Below are 23410 nucleotides of genomic sequence, written 5' to 3'. Positions count from 1 at the left end.
AACTGGTGTATGACACTAGACAGATATGTTGAGTTATTGATATCAGACACTAGACAGATCTGTTGAGTTACTGATGTATAACATTAGACAGATCTGTTGAGTTATTGGTATCAGAAACTAGACAGATCTGTTGAGGTATTGGTGTCAGACACAAGACAGATCTGTTGAGTTACTGGTATCAGACAATAGACATATGTTGAGTTACTGGTGTCAAACAACAGACAGATCGGTTGAGTTATTGGTGTCAGACACTAGACAGATCTGTTGAGTTACTGGTGTCAGACACTAGACAGATCTGTTGAGTTAATAGTGTCAGACACTAGATAGATCTGTTGAGTTACTGGTGTCAGACACTAGACAGATCTGTTGAGTTAATAGTGTCAGACACTAGAAAGATCTGTTGAGTTACTGGTGTCAGACACTAGACAGATCTATTGGGCTATTGATGTCAGACACTAGACAGATCTGTTGAGTTACTGGTGTCAGACACTAGACAGATCTGTTGAGTTACTGGTGTCAGACACTGGACAGATCTATTGCGGTGTTATTTTCAGGGTCTACCATACATAAATCTGGTTGTGGAATGATTTTTCACAACACTTTGTCTCTAGCTATAATGGACCTGTTGAATTATATGTCTGACAATAATAGGTATAGAAATGGTGGTACTCCTATTACTCCTTGAGAACCTATATCATACTACTGATACTTGTAAGTTATATCAAGGTAGCCTCTGTTAATGTTGCTTACAGGAAGTTTATTGTTAGCGGGAGCTTCACCAGTAGCCTTCCGTTCTGTATTCTACATACAAGATGTATTTCGGCATAGCTTTGAAATATTAATTTTCTTGTTTGAAATTCATAGGTCTGTGGCTGAGGTGTACATAATGTGAATGTTTATACACTACAGGTGTTTATATCTTGGATTTTAATCAGAAAAATTATGTTAATGATCTAACTTGGAAGATTCTATGAATCAAATCTATTGTGAATAGCAATAAACACAACTGCTTGGTTGTTGCAGATATTTACAGAATGGATGATATTTCACTGTTGTGGATATTTTCAGAAAGGATAATATTTACACCGTTACAGATCTTTACAGAAAGGACAATATTTCACCATTGTGGATATTTTCAGAAAGGATAATATTTACACTGTACAGATATTTACAGAAAGGATGATATTTCACTGTTGTAGGTATTTACAGAAAGGATGATATTTCACTATTGCACATATTTTCAGAAAGGACTATATTTCACCATTATAGATATTTACACAAAGGATAATATTTCACCATTACAGATATTTACAGAAAGGACAATATTTCACCATTACAGATATTTACAGAAAGGATAATATTTCACTGTTGCAGATATTTACAGAAAGGACAATATTTCACTGTTGCAGATATTTACAGAAAGGACAATATTTCACTGTTGCAGATATTTACAGAAAGGACAATATTTCACCATTACAGATATTTACAGAAAGGATAATATTTCACCATTACAGATATTTACAGAAAGGATAATATTTCACCATTACAGATATTTACAGAAAGGATAATATTTCACTGTTGCAGATATTTACAGAAAGGACAATATTTCACTGTTGCAGATATTTACAGAAAGGACAATATTTCACTGTTGCAGATATTTACAGAAAGGATAATATTTCACCATTATAGATATTTACAGAAAGGACAATATTTCACTGTTGCAGATATTTACAGAAAGGACAATATTTCACTGTTGCAGATATTTACAGAAAGGATAATATTTCACCATTATAGATATTTACAGAAAGGATAATATTTCACCATTACAGATATTTACAGAAAGGACAATATTTCACCATTACAGATATTTACAGAAAGGATAATATTTCACCATTATAGATATTTACACAAAGGATAATATTTCACCATTACAGATATTTACAGAAAGGACAATATTTCACCATTATAGATATTTACAGAAAGGATAATATTTCACCATTATAGATATTTACACAAAGGATAATATTTCACCATTACAGATATTTACAGAAAGGATAATATTTCACCATTATAGATATTTACACAAAGGATAATATTTCACCATTACAGATATTTACAGAAAGGACAATATTTCACCATTATAGATATTTACAGAAAGGATAATATTTCACCATTACAGATATTTACAGAAAGGACAATATTTCACCATTACAGATATTTACAGAAAGGATAATATTTCACCATTACAGATATTTACAGAAAGGATAATATTTCACCATTACAGATATTTACAGAAAGGATAATATTTCACCATTACAGATATTTACAGAAAGTTTTACACCTACGTTTTGTGGATATATATTTAAGGAAGACTATTTTCTGCTTCAATTTTATGCTAGATCTGTTGGCATATTTCTGTTGCTGAAATTTAATCTTATGTATTTTAAACAGAGGATGTCACAGTTTTACTTGTGTGACCTATATTTCGGATAAAGATTTTATGACGTGAACTGTGAATTAATATATATATACCAGAACAAAGTGTTCAGCTTCTTTTCTCCATTCTTTTCTGATTGGTTCTTTTTGTGAAGGTTGATCTACATACTCTATAGAAAGAGATCGATGATGTTTCTGTGATGTAGTGGTCAAGATCCTGTGAAGTAAACCTCAACTGTGGGAACATTGATCAGTGTTATTGGTGATTATTAATCATGATCAATTAAATGTTTGTATCTACATCACATATAACTGGTGTGTCAAAACATTAGCAGCATTAGGATTGCTGCTACGTCAAATTACATGTGCACTTCCACGAAATCTCTATCTGTATTTGCTGGAAGTTTCAGCTGGTGTAGTGTATCATCTGATGGCTTGAAAGTTTCAAACATTTCCTACCAGTCAAAGGGATTAAATATCAAACCTAAAATGAACTGAGATTGATTTGAATCCATTTATTTAAGATAAGTTGTGATGATGCAGAGGGATCTGTGAAAACATCTGAGTGATTCAGTGAACACTGTTTTTAATTTCCATAACAAGAAACAGAAGGAGTTCTGTGGTTCTAATGAAGCTACTGTTGACCTGAATGTGAAACTGAGATGTTCTGCTGGATTTCTTTTAATTAATGACTTTTTCATATCAGGTTTTCAAGTATCATATATTTTCTATAAATCTGGTAGACTTGAATTTTTACTCAGTGTTTACAATTTATTGGAGGTATTTCAAACCTCATTTACTAGACTTTTTATTCTTGCTAAGTTGGAGATTCTTGATTAGTTGGAGCCAGTTTTCTCCCTTTGTTGAAGTTCTAGATACCTATTTCTATTAGTGTCACTTTCCTGTACTCATTATTAACCTCGTACATGGGAATATCAGAGGCAATCTTGTGATCTCAACACTCGGAGCCATGCCATACAAGTAAGTCATCAGCTTGAGCACTGTTGAATAAGGTTGCTTTCCGTTTTAATGAAAGTGGCAATTTCCTGCTGAAGTCTTTTTTTATAATCCATATTCAAGATATTTGTGTCACCGATTCTATATTCAGTCACAAAGCTCAGATGTTAAACGGAAATCTATGCTCCTCTACAGAATAATTACTATGTTTAACATCTATGCATGATCTTGTAATCCAGAATAATTAGTATATGTCTGGAAAAACTGATAATTTCATTGCATATCTGTCTGTTATACCATAGAACCAATGAAGGAGTTGAACTGTGCAATCAAGATTTTTTTGTTTAGTATGATTTTCTTGGATTAGATACAGATAGGGGATCATTTGGCATTGTTGTATCATCAGCATTGACACATTTTCCTAAACTTCATAATTGCATTTGGCTGGTTCCTATCCTTAGAACCATTTGTCCTTAATTGTTTGAAATTTCTTGGATGGTAGAATTGGTGTTTGGGTTGTGGGATATGAATTCAAGTGTTTAATGCTTTTGATAAACATATATAATACACACACAAATTAATATTGGTGTTATTGACTTGGAGTAGAAATGGGGGAGGATCAGAATTTGCCCATTGTATCATAATGTGTCTGTCTGTTGATGTCAGAATTTGTCCATTGTATCATAATGTGTCTGTTGATGTCAGAATTTGTCCATTGTATCATAATGTGTCTGTTGATGTCAGAATTTGTCCATTGTATCATAATGTGTCTGTTGATGTCAGAATTTGTCCATTGTATCATAATGTGTCTGTTGATGTCAGAATTTGTCCATTGTATCATAATGTGTCTGTTGATGTCAGAATTTGTCCATTGTATCATAATGTGTCTGTTGATGTCAGAATTTGTCCATTGTATCATAATGTGTCTGTTGATGTCAGAATTTGTCCATTGTATCATAATGTGTCTGTTGATGTCAGAATTTGTCCATTGTATCATAATGTGTCTGTTGATGTCAGAATTTGTCCATTGTATCATAATGTGTCTGTTGATGTCAGAATTTGTCCATTGTATCATAATGTGTCTGTTGATGTCAGAATTTGTCCGTTGGATCATAATGTGTCTGTTGATGTCAGAATTTGTCCATTGTATCATAATGTGTCTGTTGATGTCAGAATTTGTCCATTGTATCATAATGTGTCTGTTGATGTCAGAATTTGTCCATTGTATCATAATGTGTCTGTTGATGTCAGAATTTGTCCATTGTATCATAATGTGTCTGTTGATGTCAGAATTTGTCCATTGTATCATAATGTGTCTGTTGATGTCAGAATTTGTCCATTGTATCATAATGTGTCTGTTGATGTCAGAATTTGTCCATTGTATCATAATGTGTCTGTTGATGTCAGAATTTGTCCATTGTATCATAATGTGTCTGTTGATGTCAGAATTTGGCCATTTTATCATGATGTGTCTGTCTGTTGGTGTCAGAATCTGTCATTGTATCATGATGTGTCTGTCTGTTGGTACAGAATCTGCCCATTTTATCATGATGTGTCTGCTTGTTGGTGTCAGAATCTGTGCATTTTATCATGATGTGTCTGTCTGTTGGTGTCAGAATCTGTCCATTGTATCATGATGTGTCTGTTTGTTGGTACAGAATCTGCCCATCTTATCATGATGTGTCTGTCGATGTCAGAATTTGTCCATTTTATCATGATGTGTCTGTCTGTTGGTGTCAGAATCTGCATTGTATCATGATGTGTCTGTTTGTTGGTACAGAATCTGTCCATCTCATCATGATGTGTCTGTTGGTGTCAAAATTTGTCCATTTTATCATGATGTGTCTGTCTGTTGGTGTCAGAATCTGTCATTGTATCATGATGTGTCTGTTTGTTGGTACAGAATCTGCCCATTTTATCATGATGTGTCTGTCTGTTGGTGTCAGAATCTGTGCATTTTATCATGATGTGTCTGTCTGTTGGTACAGAATCTGCCCATCTTATCATGATGTGTCTGTCGATGTCAGAATTTGTCCATTTTATCATGATGTGTCTGTCTGTTGGTGTCAGAATCTGTCATTGTATCATGATGTGTCTGTCGATGTCAGAATTTGTCCATTTTATCATGATGTGTCTGTCTGTTGGTGTCAGAATCTGTCATTGTATCATGATGTGTCTGTTGGTGTCAAAATTTGTCCATTTTATCATGATGTGTCTGTCTGTTGGTGTCAGAATCTGTCATTGTATCATGATGTGTCTGTTTGTTGGTACAGAATCTGCCCATTTTATCATGATGTGTCTGTCTGTTGGTGTCAGAATCTGTGCATTTTATCATGATGTGTCTGTCTGTTGGTACAGAATCTGCCCATCTTATCATGATGTGTCTGTCGATGTCAGAATTTGTCCATTTTATCATGATGTGTCTGTCTGTTGGTGTCAGAATCTGCATTTTATCATGATGTGTCTGTCTGTTGGTGTCAGAATCTGTCCATTGTATCATGATGTGTGTGTTTGTTGGTACAGAATCTGCCCATCTTATCATGATGTGTCTGTTTGTATCAGAATTTGTCCATTTTATCATGATGTGTCTGTCTGTTGGTGTCAGAATATGTCATTGTATCATGATGTGTCTGTTTGTTGGTGTTAGAATCTGTCCATTTTATCATGATGTGTCTGTCTGTTGGTGTCAGAATCTGTGCAATTTATCATGATGTGTCTGTCTGTTGGTGTCAGAATCTGTCATTGTATCATGATGCGTCTGTCTGTTGGAATAGAATCTGCCCATCTTATCATGATGTGTCTGTTTGTGTCAAAATTTATCCATTTTATCATGATGTGTCTGTCTGTTGGTGTCAGAATCTGTCATTGTATCATGATGTGTCTGTCTGTTGGTGTCAGAATCTGTCATTGTATCATGATGTGTCTGTCTGTTGGTGTCAGAATCTGTGCAATTTATCATGATGTGTCTGTCTGTTGGTGTCAGAATCTGTCATTGTATCATGATGCGTCTGTCTGTTGGTGTTAGAATCTGTCCGTTGTATCGTGATGTGTCTGTTTGTTGGTGTTAGAATCTGTCCATTTTATCATGATGTGTCTGTCTGTTGGTGTCAGAATCTGTCATTGTATCATGATGTGTCTGTTTGTTGGTACAGAATCTGCCCATCTTATCATGATGTGTCTGTTGATGTCAGAATCTGTCATTGTATCATGATGTGTCTGTCTGTTGGTGTTAGAATCTGTCCATTGTATCATGATGTGTCTGTCTGTTGGTGTTAGAATCTGTCCATTGTATCATGATGTGTCTGTTTGTTGGTACAGAATCTGCCCATCTTATCATGATGTGTCTGTCTGTTGGTGTCAGAATTTGTCCATTGTATCATAATGTGTCTGTTGATGTCAGAATTTGTCCATTGTATCATAATGTGTCTGTTGATGTCAGAATTTGTCCATTGTATCATAATGTGTCTGTTGATGTCAGAATTTGTCCATTGTATCATAATGTGTCTGTTGATGTCAGAATTTGTCTATTGTATCATAATGTGTCTGTTGATGTCAGAATTTGTCCATTGTATCATAATGTGTCTGTTGATGTCAGAATTTGCCCATTGTATCATAATGTGTCTGTTGATGTCAGAATTTGTCCATCTTATCACAATGTGTCTGTTGATGTCAGAATTTGTCCATTATATCATAATGTGTCTGTTGATGTCAGAATTTGTCCATTGTATCATAATGTGTCTGTCTGTTGGTGTCAGAATTTGTCCATTGTATCATGATGTGTCTGTCTGTTAATGTCAGAATCTGTGCATTTTATCATGATGTGTCTGTCTGTTAATGTCAGAATTTGTCCATTGTATCATAATGTGTCTGTCTGTTGATGTCAGAATCTGTGCATTTTACCATGATGTGTCTGTCTGTTGGTGTCAAAATCTGTCATTGTATGTTGATGTGTCTGTCTGTTGGTGTCAGAATCTGTGCATTTTATCATGATGTGTCTGTCTGTTGGTGTCAGAATCTGTCATTGTATCATGATGTGTCTGTTTGTTGGTACAGAATCTGTCCATCTTATCATGATGTGTCTGTCTGTTGTTGTCAGAATCTGTCATTGTATCATGATGTGTCTGTTTGTTGGTACAGAATCTGCCCATTTTATCATGATGTGTCTGCTTGTTGGTGTCAGAATCTGTGCATTTTATCATGATGTGTCTGTCTGTTGGTGTCAGAATCTGTCATTGTATCATGATGTGTCTGTCTGTTGGTACAGAATCTGCCCATCTTATCATGATGTGTCTGTCGATGTCAGAATTTGTCCATTTTATCATGATGTGTCTGTCTGTTGGTGTCAGAATCTGTCCATTGTATCATGATGTGTCTGTTTGTTGGTACAGAATCTGCCCATCTTATCATGATGTGTCTGTCGATGTCAGAATTTGTCCATTTTATCATGATGTGTCTGTCTGTTGGTGTCAGAATCTGTCATTGTATCATGATGTGTCTGTTTGTTGGTGTCAGAATCTGTGCATTTTATCATGATGTGTCTGTCTGTTGGTGTCAGAATCTGTCCATTGTATCATGATGTGTCTGTTTGTTGGTACAGAATCTGCCCATCTTATCATGATGTGTCTGTCGATGTCAGAATTTGTCCATTTTATCATGATGTGTCTGTCTGTTGGTGTCAGAATCTGCATTTTATCATGATGTGTCTGTCTGTTGGTGTCAGAATCTGTCCATTGTATCATGATGTGTGTGTTTGTTGGTACAGAATCTGCCCATCTTATCATGATGTGTCTGTTTGTATCAGAATTTGTCCATTTTATCATGATGTGTCTGTCTGTTGGTGTCAGAATATGTCATTGTATCATGATGTGTCTGTTTGTTGGTGTTAGAATCTGTCCATTTTATCATGATGTGTCTGTCTGTTGATGTCAGAATCTGTGCAATTTATCATGATGTGTCTGTCTGTTGGTGTCAGAATCTGTCATTGTATCATGATGCGTCTGTCTGTTGGAATAGAATCTGCCCATCTTATCATGATGTGTCTGTTTGTGTCAAAATTTGTCCATTTTATCATGATGTGTCTGTCTGTTGGTGTCAGAATCTGTCATTGTATCATGATGTGTCTGTTTGTTGGTACAGAATCTGCCCATCTTATCATGATGTGTCTGTTGATGTCAGAATCTGTCATTGTATCATGATGTGTCTGTCTGTTGGTGTTAGAATCTGTCCATTTTATCATGATGTGTCTGTCTGTTGGTGTCGGAATCTGTCATTGTATCATGGTGTGTCTGTCTGTTGGAACAGAATCTGCCTATCTTATCAAGATGTGTCTGTTTGTGTCAAAATCTGTCCTTTTAATCATGATGTGTCTGTCTGTTGGTGTCAGAATCTGTCCTTTTAATCATGATGTGTCTGTCTGTTGGTGTCAGAATCTGTCCATTTTGTCATGATGTATTAGTCTTGGTATACCAGCTGTTGCCTTTACTATCTTTTCCCTAGTCAGTAGAAGTTTCTATCATTTCTTTACCGACATAAATGTAGGTCACAATTTTCTTTCACAACCTGTAGGATCTCTACTCAACATCAGGGAAATCTTTCGCTGAACATAGACTTATTTTTGAAATTAGATATTATGCGGAACCCAAAAAGCACATATGATTAAGATATTGACTGTAAAATAAGGTTACAAACAGTGGGTCAGACGGTATATCAGTGTCACCGACTCACCTGACTCAGGTCAACATGATATCAGTGGTATCAGGAACTGCTGACGAGGTGATAAAATATCTAAATATTTCATTGCATGGAATCAGAATCAAAACAGTCAAAATCCATGTTTGGTGGTTAAAGTAATTAAAATGCTATGTAGTATAAAAATCTTACACATCAAAATAAGATCACTGTACCATAAAAAAATGATCAGTTTTATTTCATGGATAACCCTGTGGGACATACTCATGACCCTGTGGGACATACTCATAACCCTGTGGGACATTCTGATGATCCTGTGGGACATACTCATGACCCTGTGGGACATACTCATAACCCTGTGGGACATTCTGATGACCCTGTGGGACATACTGATAACCCTGTGGGACATACTGATAACCCTGTGGGACATACTGATGACCCTGTGGGACATACTGATGACCCTGTGGGACATACTCATGACCATGTGGGACATTCTGATGACCCTGTGGGACATACTCATGACCCTGTGGGACATTATGATGATCCTGTGGGACATACTCATGACCCTGTGGGACATACTCATGACCCTGTGGGACATCCTCATAACCCTGTGGGACATACTGATGATCCTGTGGGACATACTGATGACCCTGTAGGACATACTGATGACCATGTGGGACATACTCATGACCCTGTGGGACATACTGATGACCATGTGGGACATACTGATGACCCTGTGGGACATACTGATAACCCTGTGGGACATACTCATGACCCTGTGGGACATACTCATGACCCTGTGGGACATACTCATGACCCTGTGGGACATTCTGATGATCCTGTGGGACATACTGATGACCCTGTGGGACATACTCATGACCCTGTGGGACATACTCATGACCCTGTGGGACATACTCATGACCCTGTGGGACATACTGATAACCCTGTGGGACATACTGATGACCCTATGGGACATCCTTTCACTGTAAATTGAATTGATTGTATCAGAATTTGTACAATCCTATTTAATTCCAGCAACAGATTTAAATGATCATGGTTTGCTACAAAGTCAGGCACTTCAATTGATTCAAAGTAGATGTTAAATGTAAAACTCATTTACTGTTTTCACAGCTTTATAAATGTGTTACCTATATACTGCAGATCTTTGATAAAACAGTCTTTGGAAGAACTTGACATTTACAGTATTAGATCTTGAGGATAGATATGTTAATTGAATATATGTTGAAACGGTTCCCCTTGAATTTCCCAGTCATCTGTACAAATGTAATATTTATTAACAAACCCTATACAAACTTTAACTTAATAAAGATGTCAATATATAGTTCTTATTTATTTAGATTTGTTGTTTATTCCTCAGAAATTCAGAAAAACGAAAGGAGAAGTCCCGCGATGCGGCCCGTTGCCGCCGGGGGAAGGAGACAGAGGTGTTCTCGGAGCTTGCTAAAGAGTTGCCACTTCCACCTTGTCTCAATCAACTGGACAAAGCGTCTGTGATGAGAGTGGCCATTAGCCACCTCAAGATACGCCAAATAATGGAAAAGATGGATGTTCAAAGTGAGTACTTTGTTTTCAAATTATGATAAAAACTGTGTAAAATCATACCTAAGCTAAACTACAGTGATGAATTATTTCATCCTAGTCATATTGAAATCAGCATTTTCAAGGATTGGCAAGAAAAAAGGAAAAAGGTGGTTGGTATCCTGTGTAGATATCACATTGGTGTGATATTCAGTGATAAAACTAACAGGTTCATGCTAGAAACTGTGAAATGTTGACATGTTACTTGGTCCAAGGCAGGTGCTTGTTAAATATCACTGTAAAGAATAATACAGGCAACCCTGGAGGTAAATTTTCTTACACACCTCCTACTCTTCATTTACCAAACACATCAACTTATACAATGACAACTTATAGAAACACGATGTAACATCAACTAAGACAGTGAAAATCACACAAACCCAGAGAGTAACATGTACAACAAGTACCATCCCATTTCTTCTACACACTTTTCCTATTTTCTCCTTGGGTAAATACACATGGCAAGTATCTCCGTATACAGCAGTGTATAGTGGTGAAGACACAGGTTTAGAAATATCATCCTTTTTGTCAATACATTCTTATAATATATTGAATTACACATTTTGGAATGATAATGGTACGTAAATTATATAACACAAACTCCAATTCTTATCACACAAAACACCATCCTACACCAATTAATTTCACAATAATCACAATAATTGTGAAACATGTTATTTCAACTTATACTTATCACTCTTGTTAGCCTGGATGTAAGTGCATTAAAACCCATATGGTCGGGCAGGGCCCCGCTTTTTTTTTATACCTCTGTTCTGGGAATTGAACCCAAGACAGCTGGGTGAAAGGCAAGTGTGACTGCACCTCCCGAACTCTGTTACTTAATGATCAAATAAATTATATTTGATGAAATAAAAAAAATTAAGAATTTCAAATTTGATAATATCTCACCTTGATATTTAGATACTGAGTGCTATTCTACTGACTGTTGGTTCTATGTCTTATATAAAGTCTTTAGTTTGGTTGTCAATAATGCTGAATAATTGTTATATCTGACAAGATGTTTTAAGTAAAGTCCAGATACAGCTTCCTAATAGAGCAAACACCAATACAACACTTACAAGTGTTTTATTCATTTTGCAGATTTTGACTCCAAAGAAAGCTTGGATGATGTTGACAACCTTTATGGAAAGGCTTTAGATGGCTTTGTAGTCATCATTTCTGACAACTCTGACATGGCCTACGTTTCGGAGAGTGTGGCCAAGTACCTTGGCATACCACAGGTAAAATACTACCTTATGATTATCAATGTTACTATATTAATCTGCATCATGTGATTTTTGTACAAATATCGATTTTGTTTAGGAAGCAATTATGTGATAACTCACATGTTGAAGTAAAGTTACTTAAATTGTTAAAAAAAACAGTTTAAAGATATATATATTATATACCATGTTTATTTATCCAGATTGATATGATTGGCCAGAGTCTCTACGACTTTGCTCATCCCTGTGACCACGAAGAGATTGCAGACATGATGTCCACCAAGTCTCACAAAGGTGTGGAGCAACAAGCCGAGGAACACTGTATCTTCGTGAGGATGAAATGTACACTTACCAGCAAGGGCAGAAGTGTAAATCTTAAGTCTGCTTCATACAAGGTCAGTTAATGTCGAGGTCATCTATAAGTCTGGTTGTCACATGCAAGGTCATTTGTAAATGTCAAATGCATGGTCAGTTAATGTCAAGGTCATTTGTAATTCATCTTGTCACATGCATGGTCATTTAATTTCAAAGTCATTTTTATGCTAAGAGCATTTTCAATGCTCTTCAGCATGTTGCTGTCGCCCCTGGCCCCGAGTATCAGTACTTCGTTTTCATTGGTTCATAAATCGAAAGTTTACTCCTACTCCATCTGCCGGACATTACCGTAATCATTGGATTATCGCCCCTACAAGTTGCTGATGCTAGTCATTAAATGACACAACCTTATCAACATTTTCTTCATTACTTGTTAAGTGATATCACACATACAAGGTCAGATATCTGTCTAGATCATTTCTGAGTTTGTCATATGTAATTGCAAGGTTAGTTAATGTCAGGTCATTTGAAACTTTGGTTGTCATATGCTTGGTCAGATGATGGCAAGGTCATTTGTAAATGATATCAGATGTGAGATTAGTTAATGTTAAGGTCATTTGTAGGGCATATCAAGGTTATTTCGTTAGTCAGTTTTAACATAGTCTGTTTTAAGAGCATTTGTAATTCATATTATCACATATAGTTGGTATCAAGATCATTTTAAATTCATAGATAAGACCAGTTGATGTGAAGGATCGATCATGATGTTGATAATGTTGTGATTGATCACTGTAAAACCAGATTTAATAAAAAATTCTGTAGCTGTCCTGAAAGCAGGTTGTCTGCCCAGTGCACACTATAGAACCAGATTAAATAAAAAATTCTGTAGCTGTCCTGAAAGCAGGTTGTCTGCCCAGTGCACACTATAGAACCAGATTAAATAAAAAATTCTGTAGCTGTCCTGAAAGCAGGTTGTCTGCCCAGTGCACTACCACAGAAATAAATGATGATAATAATACTCAATTGGATTTATAGATCCTCTTGTGAATGCTGGTTAATGAGCTGTTAAAAAAGCTTGGTGTGAATATATATTGATGGTACAGGCTTATACCCATTACCATCGGTGAATTTACTAAATGTAGATACTTCTACATTGTGTATTTAATACCTCAGTTTTATTATGAAGCACATCACTTCCTGCTTTGAAGGGAAGCAGGAAAATGGAACAGAAATTCTATTTCTTCTGCATCATTATATGTAATGAATTGATGGCAGAAATACGTTGACACTGAGGCATCATGTGATTGATCAGTTAATTGAGGACTAGGATATGAATTCAATGATATACTCAGATCAACTGAAAAATATAAATATGTTCCCATTATGATAACATGGTAAGGTGTGTTTGATGAGGTATCTGTGTATCTAGTCCTATTATAGTAAGGTGTGTTTGATGAGGTATCTGTGTATCTAGTCCTATTATAGTAAGGTGTGTTTGATTAGGTATCTGTGTATCTAGCCTCATTATGGTGAGGTGTGTTTGATGAGGTAGCTGTGTATCTAGTCCCATTATGTTGAGGAATGTTTGATGAGGTATCTGTGTATTATGGTGTGTTTAATGAGTTATCTGTGTGTGTGTTATGGTGAGGAATGTTTGATGAGGTAGCTGTGTATCTAGTCCCATTATGTTGAGGAATGTTTGATGAGGTATCTGTGTATCTAATCTCATTATAGTGAGGTGTGTTTAATGAGTTATCTGTGTGTCTAGCCTCATTATGGTGAGGTGTGTTTGATGAGGTAGCTGTGTATCTAGTCCCATTATGTTGAGGAATGTTTGATGAGGTATCTGTGTATCTAGCCTCATTATAGTGAGGTGTGTTTAATGAGTTATCTGTGTGTCTAGCCTCATTATGGTGAGGTGTGTTTGATGAGGTATCTGTGTATCTGGTCCCATTAAGGTGAAGTGTATTTGATGAGGTATCTGTGTATCTAAACCCATTAAGGTGAGGAATGTTTGATGAGGTAGCTGTGTATCTGGTCCTATTAAGGTGAGGTCTGTTTAATGGGAGTTTACCTTTGGGTAAATTCACACTGAATATGTGGAAGTCTTTTGGCTTCATGAATTTCACTTGTGCATATGAATTTGTGATGTATAACATGCATATTAAAAGATACAGTAGATATGCAAAGATTCATTGATTATGATAATAACCCCAGCTCAGATTACATATGGAAATTGTGAAATTAAAAAAAAACAGTGTCTTTGTATAATTTCCAATGATCTGATCTATTCCTTTTCCAATGATCTGGCCTGTTCCTTTTACATTGGTCTGGTCTGTTCTTTTTCCATTGTCTGGTCTATTCCTTTTCCAATGATCTGATCTGTTCCTTTTACATTGGTCTGGTCTGTTCCTTTTCCATTGTCTGGTCTATTCCTTTTCCAATGATCTGATCTGTTCCTTTTACATTGGTCTGGTCTGTTCCTTTTCCATTGTCTGGTCTATTCCTTTTCCAATGATCTGATCTGTTCCTTTTACATTGGTCTGGTCTGTTCTTTTTCCATTGTCTGGTCTATTCCTTTTCCATTGTCTGGTCTGTTCCTTTTCCAATGATCTGGTCTGTTCCTTTTCCAATGATCTGATCTGTTCCTTTTCCAATGATCTGATCTGTTCCTTTTACATTGGTCTGGTCTGTTCCTTTTCCATTGTCTGGTCTATTCCTTTTCCAATGATCTGGTCTGTTCCTTTTCCATTGTCTGGTCTATTCCTTTTCCAATGATCTGATCTGTTCCTTTTACATTGGTCTGGTCTGTTCTTTTTCCATTGTCTGGTCTATTCCTTTTCCAATGATCTGATCTGTTCCTTTTACATTGGTCTGGTCTGTTCCTTTTCCATTGTCTGGTCTATTCCTTTTCCAATGATATGGTCTGTTCCTTTTCCATTGTCTGGTCTATTCCTTTTCCAATGATCTGATCTGTTCCTTTTACATTGGTCTGGTCTGTTCTTTTTCCATTGTCTGGTCTATTCCTTTTCCAATGATCTGGTCTATTCCTTTTCCATTGTCTGATCTGTTCTTTTTCCAGTGATCTGGTCTGTTCCTTTTCCAATAGTCTGTTCTGTTCCTTTTACATTGGTCTGGTCTGTTCTTTTTCCATTGTCTGGTCTGTTCCTAATGGTCTTATTTCTGCGATATGTTACCTTTAAACTTTAATATTGATTACCGGGTATATTTTAACGAAATATCAATTGGACATTAAATGACCATACTTAACATGACATCTCTTGGTTTGAGCACATCGTTGTATAATCTGCCCAGCTGATGCACCACTAACTGTAATTTTACATGTCTGCCCTTTACCCAACTCTGACAGTGATAGGTTGATTTAAATTTGATATTTCAAATTTAGTTTTTAATTGAATCTGAATTTGTTCTAGATTTTTATACAGGAGAAATCTTCCTTTGAGTATAGAATTAAGGGGAAAAAATAAAAATAGAAGATATATTTTTTGTAAGAAAAATTTGGTTTGAACTTTTGAAAATCAAATTTCCATTTTGCATCTTTGGATAAGATTACTGATTTGAATGTCTGATAAGATTTTTAGCATATCATTGTAATGCATGTCTATGTACTGTACAGAATGTAAAACTACATAATGGGATATTTCTATACACAAAAGGTTGTATCTCGAATGGGAATCTGATCTGTTTTACCAGAGAAAAAAGTTACAGCCACTGTATGTAGAGATCAGGAAGATAACTAAAATTAAACATTGGAGAGTTACAACAATCTAGATATAAAGGGAAGTAATTCAGAACAGTGTACCATACAGCCTTAAATGTTTATATAGTAAGATAATAGTTGCTATTACGGTCACAGAATTGGTGATAAATATCATTTTACATACTGCTTATGTTTGTATGCTCCATCCATAACTTATACCATTTAATACTTGGTGATTTGTCTAGTAGGACAGCCATGCTGATAGTGAACCATCCTTGTGCTAGGTGTCATTTATGGTGTCATGAATTACATTTATTTCACAGGTTTATTAATGTAGTCATTGTATCTTAAATTATTTACTTTTCAGATTAATTCTGAAGTCATGTTACCTTAAATGATGTTACCTTAAATTACATTTTTTTCACAGGTTAATTCATATAGTCAGGTGCTGTCATACAAATGTGAATATATATATCTGCATTTTAAATTAAGATTTGTGTTAGCACTGACATCAGTCTTCCAAACAATATGACATACTGTAAGGGTTGTTAGGTGTATTTGTGTTGCCTATATGGAATGTATGAAACCTTATCACTAGATATCTGTAATTTGTTACACAGAAAAAAAAACTTTAAAAAAAACAAACATATAAATTTTCAAAGCAAAATTGAAAGATTGTGTTTTTTTCACTATCCAGTGAAACTGTGTTTAAAATATCACCTTTACTCTGCCATGACAATAATACAGTCTCTGGTTAGAAAAACACCTATTCATTGAAATTTCCAGCTGAAAACATCAGCATATACATAATTAAGATTATTGTGAAATAGACAGAAAAAATTGATGTGAGATGTGAAAATTAACTTCACCTGTGTACAGAAAGTTGACTGTAAACACATTTGGATTTTGGATTTTTTCCAAAGAATTGTAAACATAATACATATGTTATGAAGTGCATTCTTCAGAATTTCAGAAAATTGTATAATTTGCACTGAGAAACATGACATTCTGACAAAAATATGCTCCCTTAAAATAAAGATGAAGTGAATGAAAACATGCAGACAGATGTAAGGTTTTATGTTAAGGAAGATAAACCTGGTATTCCTCAAACCAAACTTAGATACTATGATAAACAAGGTGTGGTCACTTCTGTTTAACACTCAATGCTATATTGCCATCACCTTCATCTTCTGTTATACTTATTTATTATATGGACAAAATCTGGAAGTTTTTACCACTAAATTTTTTTATCAGGTCTCCAAATAAAATATTTGTAAATTATTCCAGTCATCGTTGATGCTAGGAATAACAATCTTTGTTATAGAATTTCATCTTACAGTAGAGCCATATATTGCTGTTCAGAAGAATTACAAATCAATGCTGTATATTGCTGTTCAGAAGAATTACAAATCAATGCTGTATATTGCTGTTCAGAAGAATTACAAATCAATGCTATTTTATTTCCATACAATACAACCAACACCTGGTCTTTGGTAGAAGTGTGTATGTTGGCCCCTAGGCTTATAGCAGTATAAAATTGGTAACATTTTATCGCTCGACCCAATAGTAAATACTTGTGTATTAATGAAACCTTCACTACTTTAGTAGATTGTGATTAAAGCTTGACAGGTTTGGAACTATTTTTGTACTATTGAATTTTTTGTGTGTTTGAAGAAAAAAATTAGTTCAGTGTCATAATTTGTTTTCAGGTGATAAAGTTTACGGGGAAACTTGTTGAGATAAAGGAAGAAAGAGTGATTCAAAATGAGGAAGAGGAGGACAAAGATGAAAGAGATGATGATATGGAACAAGAGTTGGAGGAGAAGGTGGAGAAGGAGCCACGTAGTTCTGGATATTTCCTCGGGGTGGGTGAACCGATACCACACCCATCCAACATAGAGGTTCTCCTCGACTGCAAAACAGTCCTCAGTAGACACAACATGGACTCTAAGTTCACTTACTGCGATAGCAGGTTAGTGTTTGTCTCCAGAAATTTTCTTCGTTTTCTGAACTATCATGATGTCCTTATTTTCCGAACAATTAAACCATGAGGATCTCTTGTTAAACTAGTTAATAAATCAAATGTCAATTTTAAGGATATAAGTATTCTTTGCTAACAGTGACAAACTGCTCTGTCCAAGGTCAATATCACACAAAGTTTTGGTTTGTATTTAAGGATGAAAGAATTGGTTGGATACAGCAGTGAGGAATTGATTGGTAAATCAATCTTTTCCTATCATCATGCACAGGATAGTAACATCATTGACAAGGCCTACAAAGACTGTAAGTACATCAACAGTTTTAACTTGCATTGCACAAAGTGTGTGGTGATAGTCCTTTGTCATCTATTATTCAAAGAACTTCCTCTTCAGAACCCTAAGATATAAAGTTATTATATTGTCTAACTTTGCCATACCTATAATGAAGGGTTGTTAAATTTCTTCAAACCTTTGCTCAATTTCAAAAATCACTTGGTTCAAATGATTTGTGAAAATGAAAAGAATTTCAGAAGAATTTTTATTTCGAGGGTCATAGGATAGAAAATGTGTTAAAATTGATTGTCTTTTTCACAGAAAATTAATCTGATGTTTTTCCTGCCTCAGCATTGATGGTACCTTTAGATATAGACATCCTGCCACATTCCACTTCTACTCAATAATTACCAGGAAGTTAGTTCTTCCACCCTTCCTGGGACTGATTTTCTTCTTTTCTGTAAAGATGAATTGTCTTTATCTTTCTTTACATTAAGAAGTTTTTACAATTTTCTAATTGTAAGATAGTTGCTTAGTTTTTGTCAGACTAACTTAATAAGAAAACGAGTTAGCTTCACTTTGGGAATTTGTCAGGAAATGCCAACTCACTGTTGATTTACAGTTGTTGTTTACTAGTTTAAATTCAAACTTATGCCCTTCAATAATGTACAATTTTAAAAGCATTGTATACTGTTCAAAATAAATACATACAGACCTGTATATAGCTACCCTTCAAAAAACAGTCAGATCTGTCTGAAGCAACCACTTTGCAGCACATTCAGTCTGAAGCCACTCATGAAACCCATTCAAACCTATTTAAAGCAACCAATAAATGTGAAACATTTAGACCTGTCTAAAGCAACCACTCATGAAACACATTCAAACCTGTCTAAAGCAACCACTCATGGAGCACATTCAGACCTGTCTAAAGCAAGTATTTCAGAACTACATATAAGTGCATGTATTAATGAACTGCATTTGGGTGTATCTGTGAATAATACCATCATACATGCACATGTAGGTATAAAATCTTTATTTTAAAAATTTATATATGATGCTAACCAATTACGCCCATGTTCTATCAAAAAGATAATCAAGTATTGCATTGATATGTTTTTCTAAGCCATCATTATGTAGTAGCCACTAGAGAATATACCTCATGGAATGGTATACTTCCTCTGTCACAGTCTAAAAACTCTTATCTCAGAAACTGAACCTGATGGCATGAGGTCAAGGTCATGTTGTAAAAACAGATTGCTTATCATGGGAGGGACCATTTTCTGTTACTAGAAATTATGTGTGTTATTTTCTATCTCCTATCAGTACTTCCTGTCTTTGTGGCCTGAGTAATCTGTTTAAGTTTAGCTTGTCTGAGATGTGGAAATATATTGTCATATTTATACAAGTCAGCTATCCTGGGGAAGAGTCCTCAATTTTCATTCCAGATTTACATAGTTGTAGATTCTGCATCATACTTAAACCTGAAACTTATATTATGTCTCTTGATTGTACTTCAGACAGTATCAAAATAACACCTAAAACTTTAACTCCAAAGTGAACGCAGAAAGATTTACAGCAGATCTAAAAAAAAAAAGTCATTAAACAATTTTACAGATATATATAAAGTGTTTCTTAGCTTAGTACAAACTTATATACATAAACAGGGAGAATAGATTAATTTCATGGATTGTTAGAAAAGTTATTATGATCAGTCATGAATTTTAAAGTGATATAGAAGTTTACAACCGACTTCTAAAACTGGTGCTGTCACCTCCCGCACTTGCCACTAAAACAACAACTCATGAATTTATTCCTAAACAAGTACCTCTATCATTGTCATACAAAATGATAAAAGATACAAATTTTTCTCTGGTGCTAAATTTAATGAATTAGATCTATGACTGTCTGTACTAAAAAACACTTCTCTCATTGTCATACAAAATAATAAAAGATTAAATATTTTTCTCTGTTGCAAAATTTAATGAATTAGATTTATGACTGTCTGTACCATAACCTGTGAGTTTATCTGAGCTTTATGGAGGGTGAGGAAGCTGAAGCTGGTTTGGTACAGATGATACAGGCTCCGTAAATACCATCACACCAAAACAAAGGCCCCTGTATATCTACTGCACTTATATTTCATTGCCTCCCATTTGAATCGGCTGGACTTATCTTCACAGAACATTATGGGAAAACTGATTTTTATTCATCTGGAAAAATCTGGTATATTTATTTGTGTCAAAATGTTGTTCCAATGCAGTGATTTAAAAGCTTTTTCATCCAAGATATGCCATTCAGTTTTTAAAGAAATTAAGCAATTCATTGTAATTTGTACATGCTAGGGTGGAGTTGGTTCTGATATTTCAAACATTTTTTTTGTTTGTTTTAAAACATGTCATTTATTAGCATCTAATTTCGTGATTTAGGTGCTAGATATGTATTTTTTCCTCGTACGCTTTGATGGGTAATACCTCCAGATGGTGTTACAGACAAAACAAACTTCAAATTTGTTTTTTAAAATGCTCATTACTTTGAAATTGAATCTCTGCAGAAGTGTTGTTCACTTGTCTGGTTACACTAATAGTTTTGTACATTCTTTACAAAAGAAATCTTTTGGAATGAAGGTACAATTCACAGTAAGGTAGATTATATCTTTAAACGTAGATTTTCTATATGTCGAGATCCATCTTTATTTGATTAGCCTTCCTTAGTTAGCTAACGTTAAATCATCATGTGCTATTAAAACTAAGAGCTCACCCATACAGGCCTCTACTTTTGTGGTTAATTAAATAACCATGTAAACAAGATGTTTACCAGGGGTGAGCAGGTCCATCCGCTGTAAGTGTGATTAAAGACAAGGCGGTATGGATGCTGGAGTCCTAGTGTGACCATAGTGAGGCTGTAGTTATGTAACTAACAATAAGTCCTTATCCCAACAGCCACTTGATGGACTGGCAGCTTCGTTGATTTGCCCTGATATCAACCTCACTCACATCCTGATAACGCTCGTTAGGTTTTACCCTGGAACATGTCAATCATGGTCTGCTTTACTTATCTTCTAAACAGTATTTCTTAATATTTTTTGTGAATGAAACAAGAAAGAAAATAGAACTAAAAAAATTTTAAACATATTCTAATAAAAATCTGAAAAGTTCAAAGAATTTTATGGTTTCGTTTTCTATGCTGATGTTCTTATTAAAAAGTTTCCAGAGAAATACTGTATTATCTGACAAGACCTCCGATCCTATGGCAGGTATTGATAGTTCTGTGAAACCTGATTAACAAGTTCCAAACATTATGATGGAAATTCTGTGTTTGGAATCTGTATTTTAAACAGTTATACGTTTGCGTTCCTGGGAATGGTTCTTTTACACAAAAGTCTATAGAAAAATACTGTTCGGCTTTAATTTGATTTTATTGACATTCAGTAATTACTTCTTAAATCTGTCTGTCATCTCGTCACACTATTTTTGACCTCACTGTGCATAGGATTATAGTACAGTCGTAAATGTTGATTCCTTGCCATGTTAAATACTGTTTGTCAGTGTTAGCACACTGGTCATTTGTCTGATGATGATAACTGTGTAGTCATTGAAATATCACATAAAATCTTCTACTGACTGTGTGATAAGAACTACTATAATAGGTCCTAAAGAAAATGTTCCCAAATGTTTGTCTGGAAGTTTTTGTTCTTTCTTGCCTTGGACACTGAAATAATTTAGTTTCTGAATTAAGTAACTTTTTATGTAATCATTACAACCAGGTGAAAACTGTTCGGATACACCTGTACTTGTAATCATTACAACCAGGTGAAAACTGATAGGATACACCTGTACTTGTAATCATTACAACCAGGTGAAAACTGTTCGGATACACCTGTACTTGTAATCATTACTACCAGGTGAAAACTGTTCGGATACACCTGTACTTGTAATCATTACAACCAGGTGAAAACTGATAGGATACACCTGTACTTGTAATCATTACTACCAGGTGAAAACTGTTCGGATACACCTGTACTTGTAATCATTACAACCAGGTGAAAACTGATAGGATACACCTGTACTTGTAATCATTACAACCAGGTGAAAACTGTTCGGATACACCTGTACTTGTAATCATTACTACCAGGTGAAAACTGATAGGATACACCTGTACTTGTAATCATTACAACCAGGTGAAAACTGTTCGGATACACTTGTACTTGTAATCATTGCTACCAGGTGAAAACTGTTCGGATACACCTGTACTTGTAATCATTACTACCAGGTGAAAACTGATAGGATACACCTGTACTTGTAATCATTACAACCAGGTGAAAACTGTTCGGATACACTTGTACTAGTAATCATTACAACCAGGTGAAAACTGTTCGGATACACCTGTACTTGTAATCATTACAACCAGGTGAAAACTGTTTGGATACACCTGTACTTGTAATCATTACAACCAGGTGAAAACTGTCAGAATACACCTGTACTTGTAATCATTACAACCAGGTGAAAACTGTTCGGATACACCTGTACTTGTAATCATTACAACCAGGTGAAAACTGTTCGGATACACCTGTACTTGTAATCATTGCTACCAGGTGAAAACTGTTCGGATACACCTGTACTTGTAATCATTACTACCAGGTGAAAACTGATAGGATACACCTGTACTTGTAATCATTACAACCAGGTGAAAACTGTTCGGATACACTTGTACTATTAATCATTACAACTAGGTGAAAACTGTTCGGATACACCTGTACTTGTAATCATTGCTACCAGGTGAAAACTGTTCGGATACACCTGTACTTGTAATCATTACTACCAGGTGAAAACTGATAGGATACACCTGTACTTGTAATCATTACAACCAGGTGAAAACTGTTCGGATACACTTGTACTAGTAATCATTACAACCAGGTGAAAACTGTTCGGACACACCTGTACTTGTAATCATTACAACCAGGTGAAAACTGTTCGGATACACCTGTACTTGTAATCATTACAACCAGGTGAAAACTGTTCGGATACACCTGTACTTGTAATCATTACAACCAGGTGAAAACTGTTCGGATACACTTGTACTTGTAATCATTACAACCAGGTGAAAACTGTTCGGATACACCTGTACTTGTAATCATTACAACCAGGTGAAAACTGATAGGATACACCTGTACTTGTAATCATTACAACCAGGTGAAAACTGTTCGGATACACCTGTACTTG

General features: G+C 35.2%; 1 protein-coding gene across 2 annotated transcripts in view; it reads left to right on the top strand.

Moving 5' to 3' along the window:
* LOC132543208 (hypoxia-inducible factor 1-alpha-like) overlaps positions 1–23410 on the top strand; it is a 49861-nt gene that overhangs the window by 9596 nt on the left and 16855 nt on the right. Inside the window, exons 1-6 of one of the 2 annotated variants that reach the window (XM_060206683.1) lie at positions 2989–3417; positions 10460–10656; positions 11782–11921; positions 12107–12298; positions 17649–17911; positions 18116–18222. In XM_060206683.1, the coding sequence (XP_060062666.1) occupies positions 3407–3417; positions 10460–10656; positions 11782–11921; positions 12107–12298; positions 17649–17911; positions 18116–18222 (910 nt within the window). In that variant the 5' untranslated portion in view covers positions 2989–3406. Of the gene's footprint in view, positions 1–2988; positions 3418–10459; positions 10657–11781; positions 11922–12106; positions 12299–17648; positions 17912–18115; positions 18223–23410 lie in introns of those variants that run through there. The other variant, XM_060206682.1, reaches the window with a different exon arrangement.

The sequence above is a fragment of the Ylistrum balloti genome, unplaced genomic scaffold (assembly GCF_031769215.1).
Source record: "Ylistrum balloti isolate Yb309-2 unplaced genomic scaffold, AGI_CSIRO_Ybal_v1 Utg369744, whole genome shotgun sequence".
Taxonomy (NCBI): domain Eukaryota; kingdom Metazoa; phylum Mollusca; class Bivalvia; order Pectinida; family Pectinidae; genus Ylistrum; species Ylistrum balloti.
Note: the sequence above shows the minus strand (reverse complement) of the source record. Positions and strands in the feature narration are given on the sequence as shown.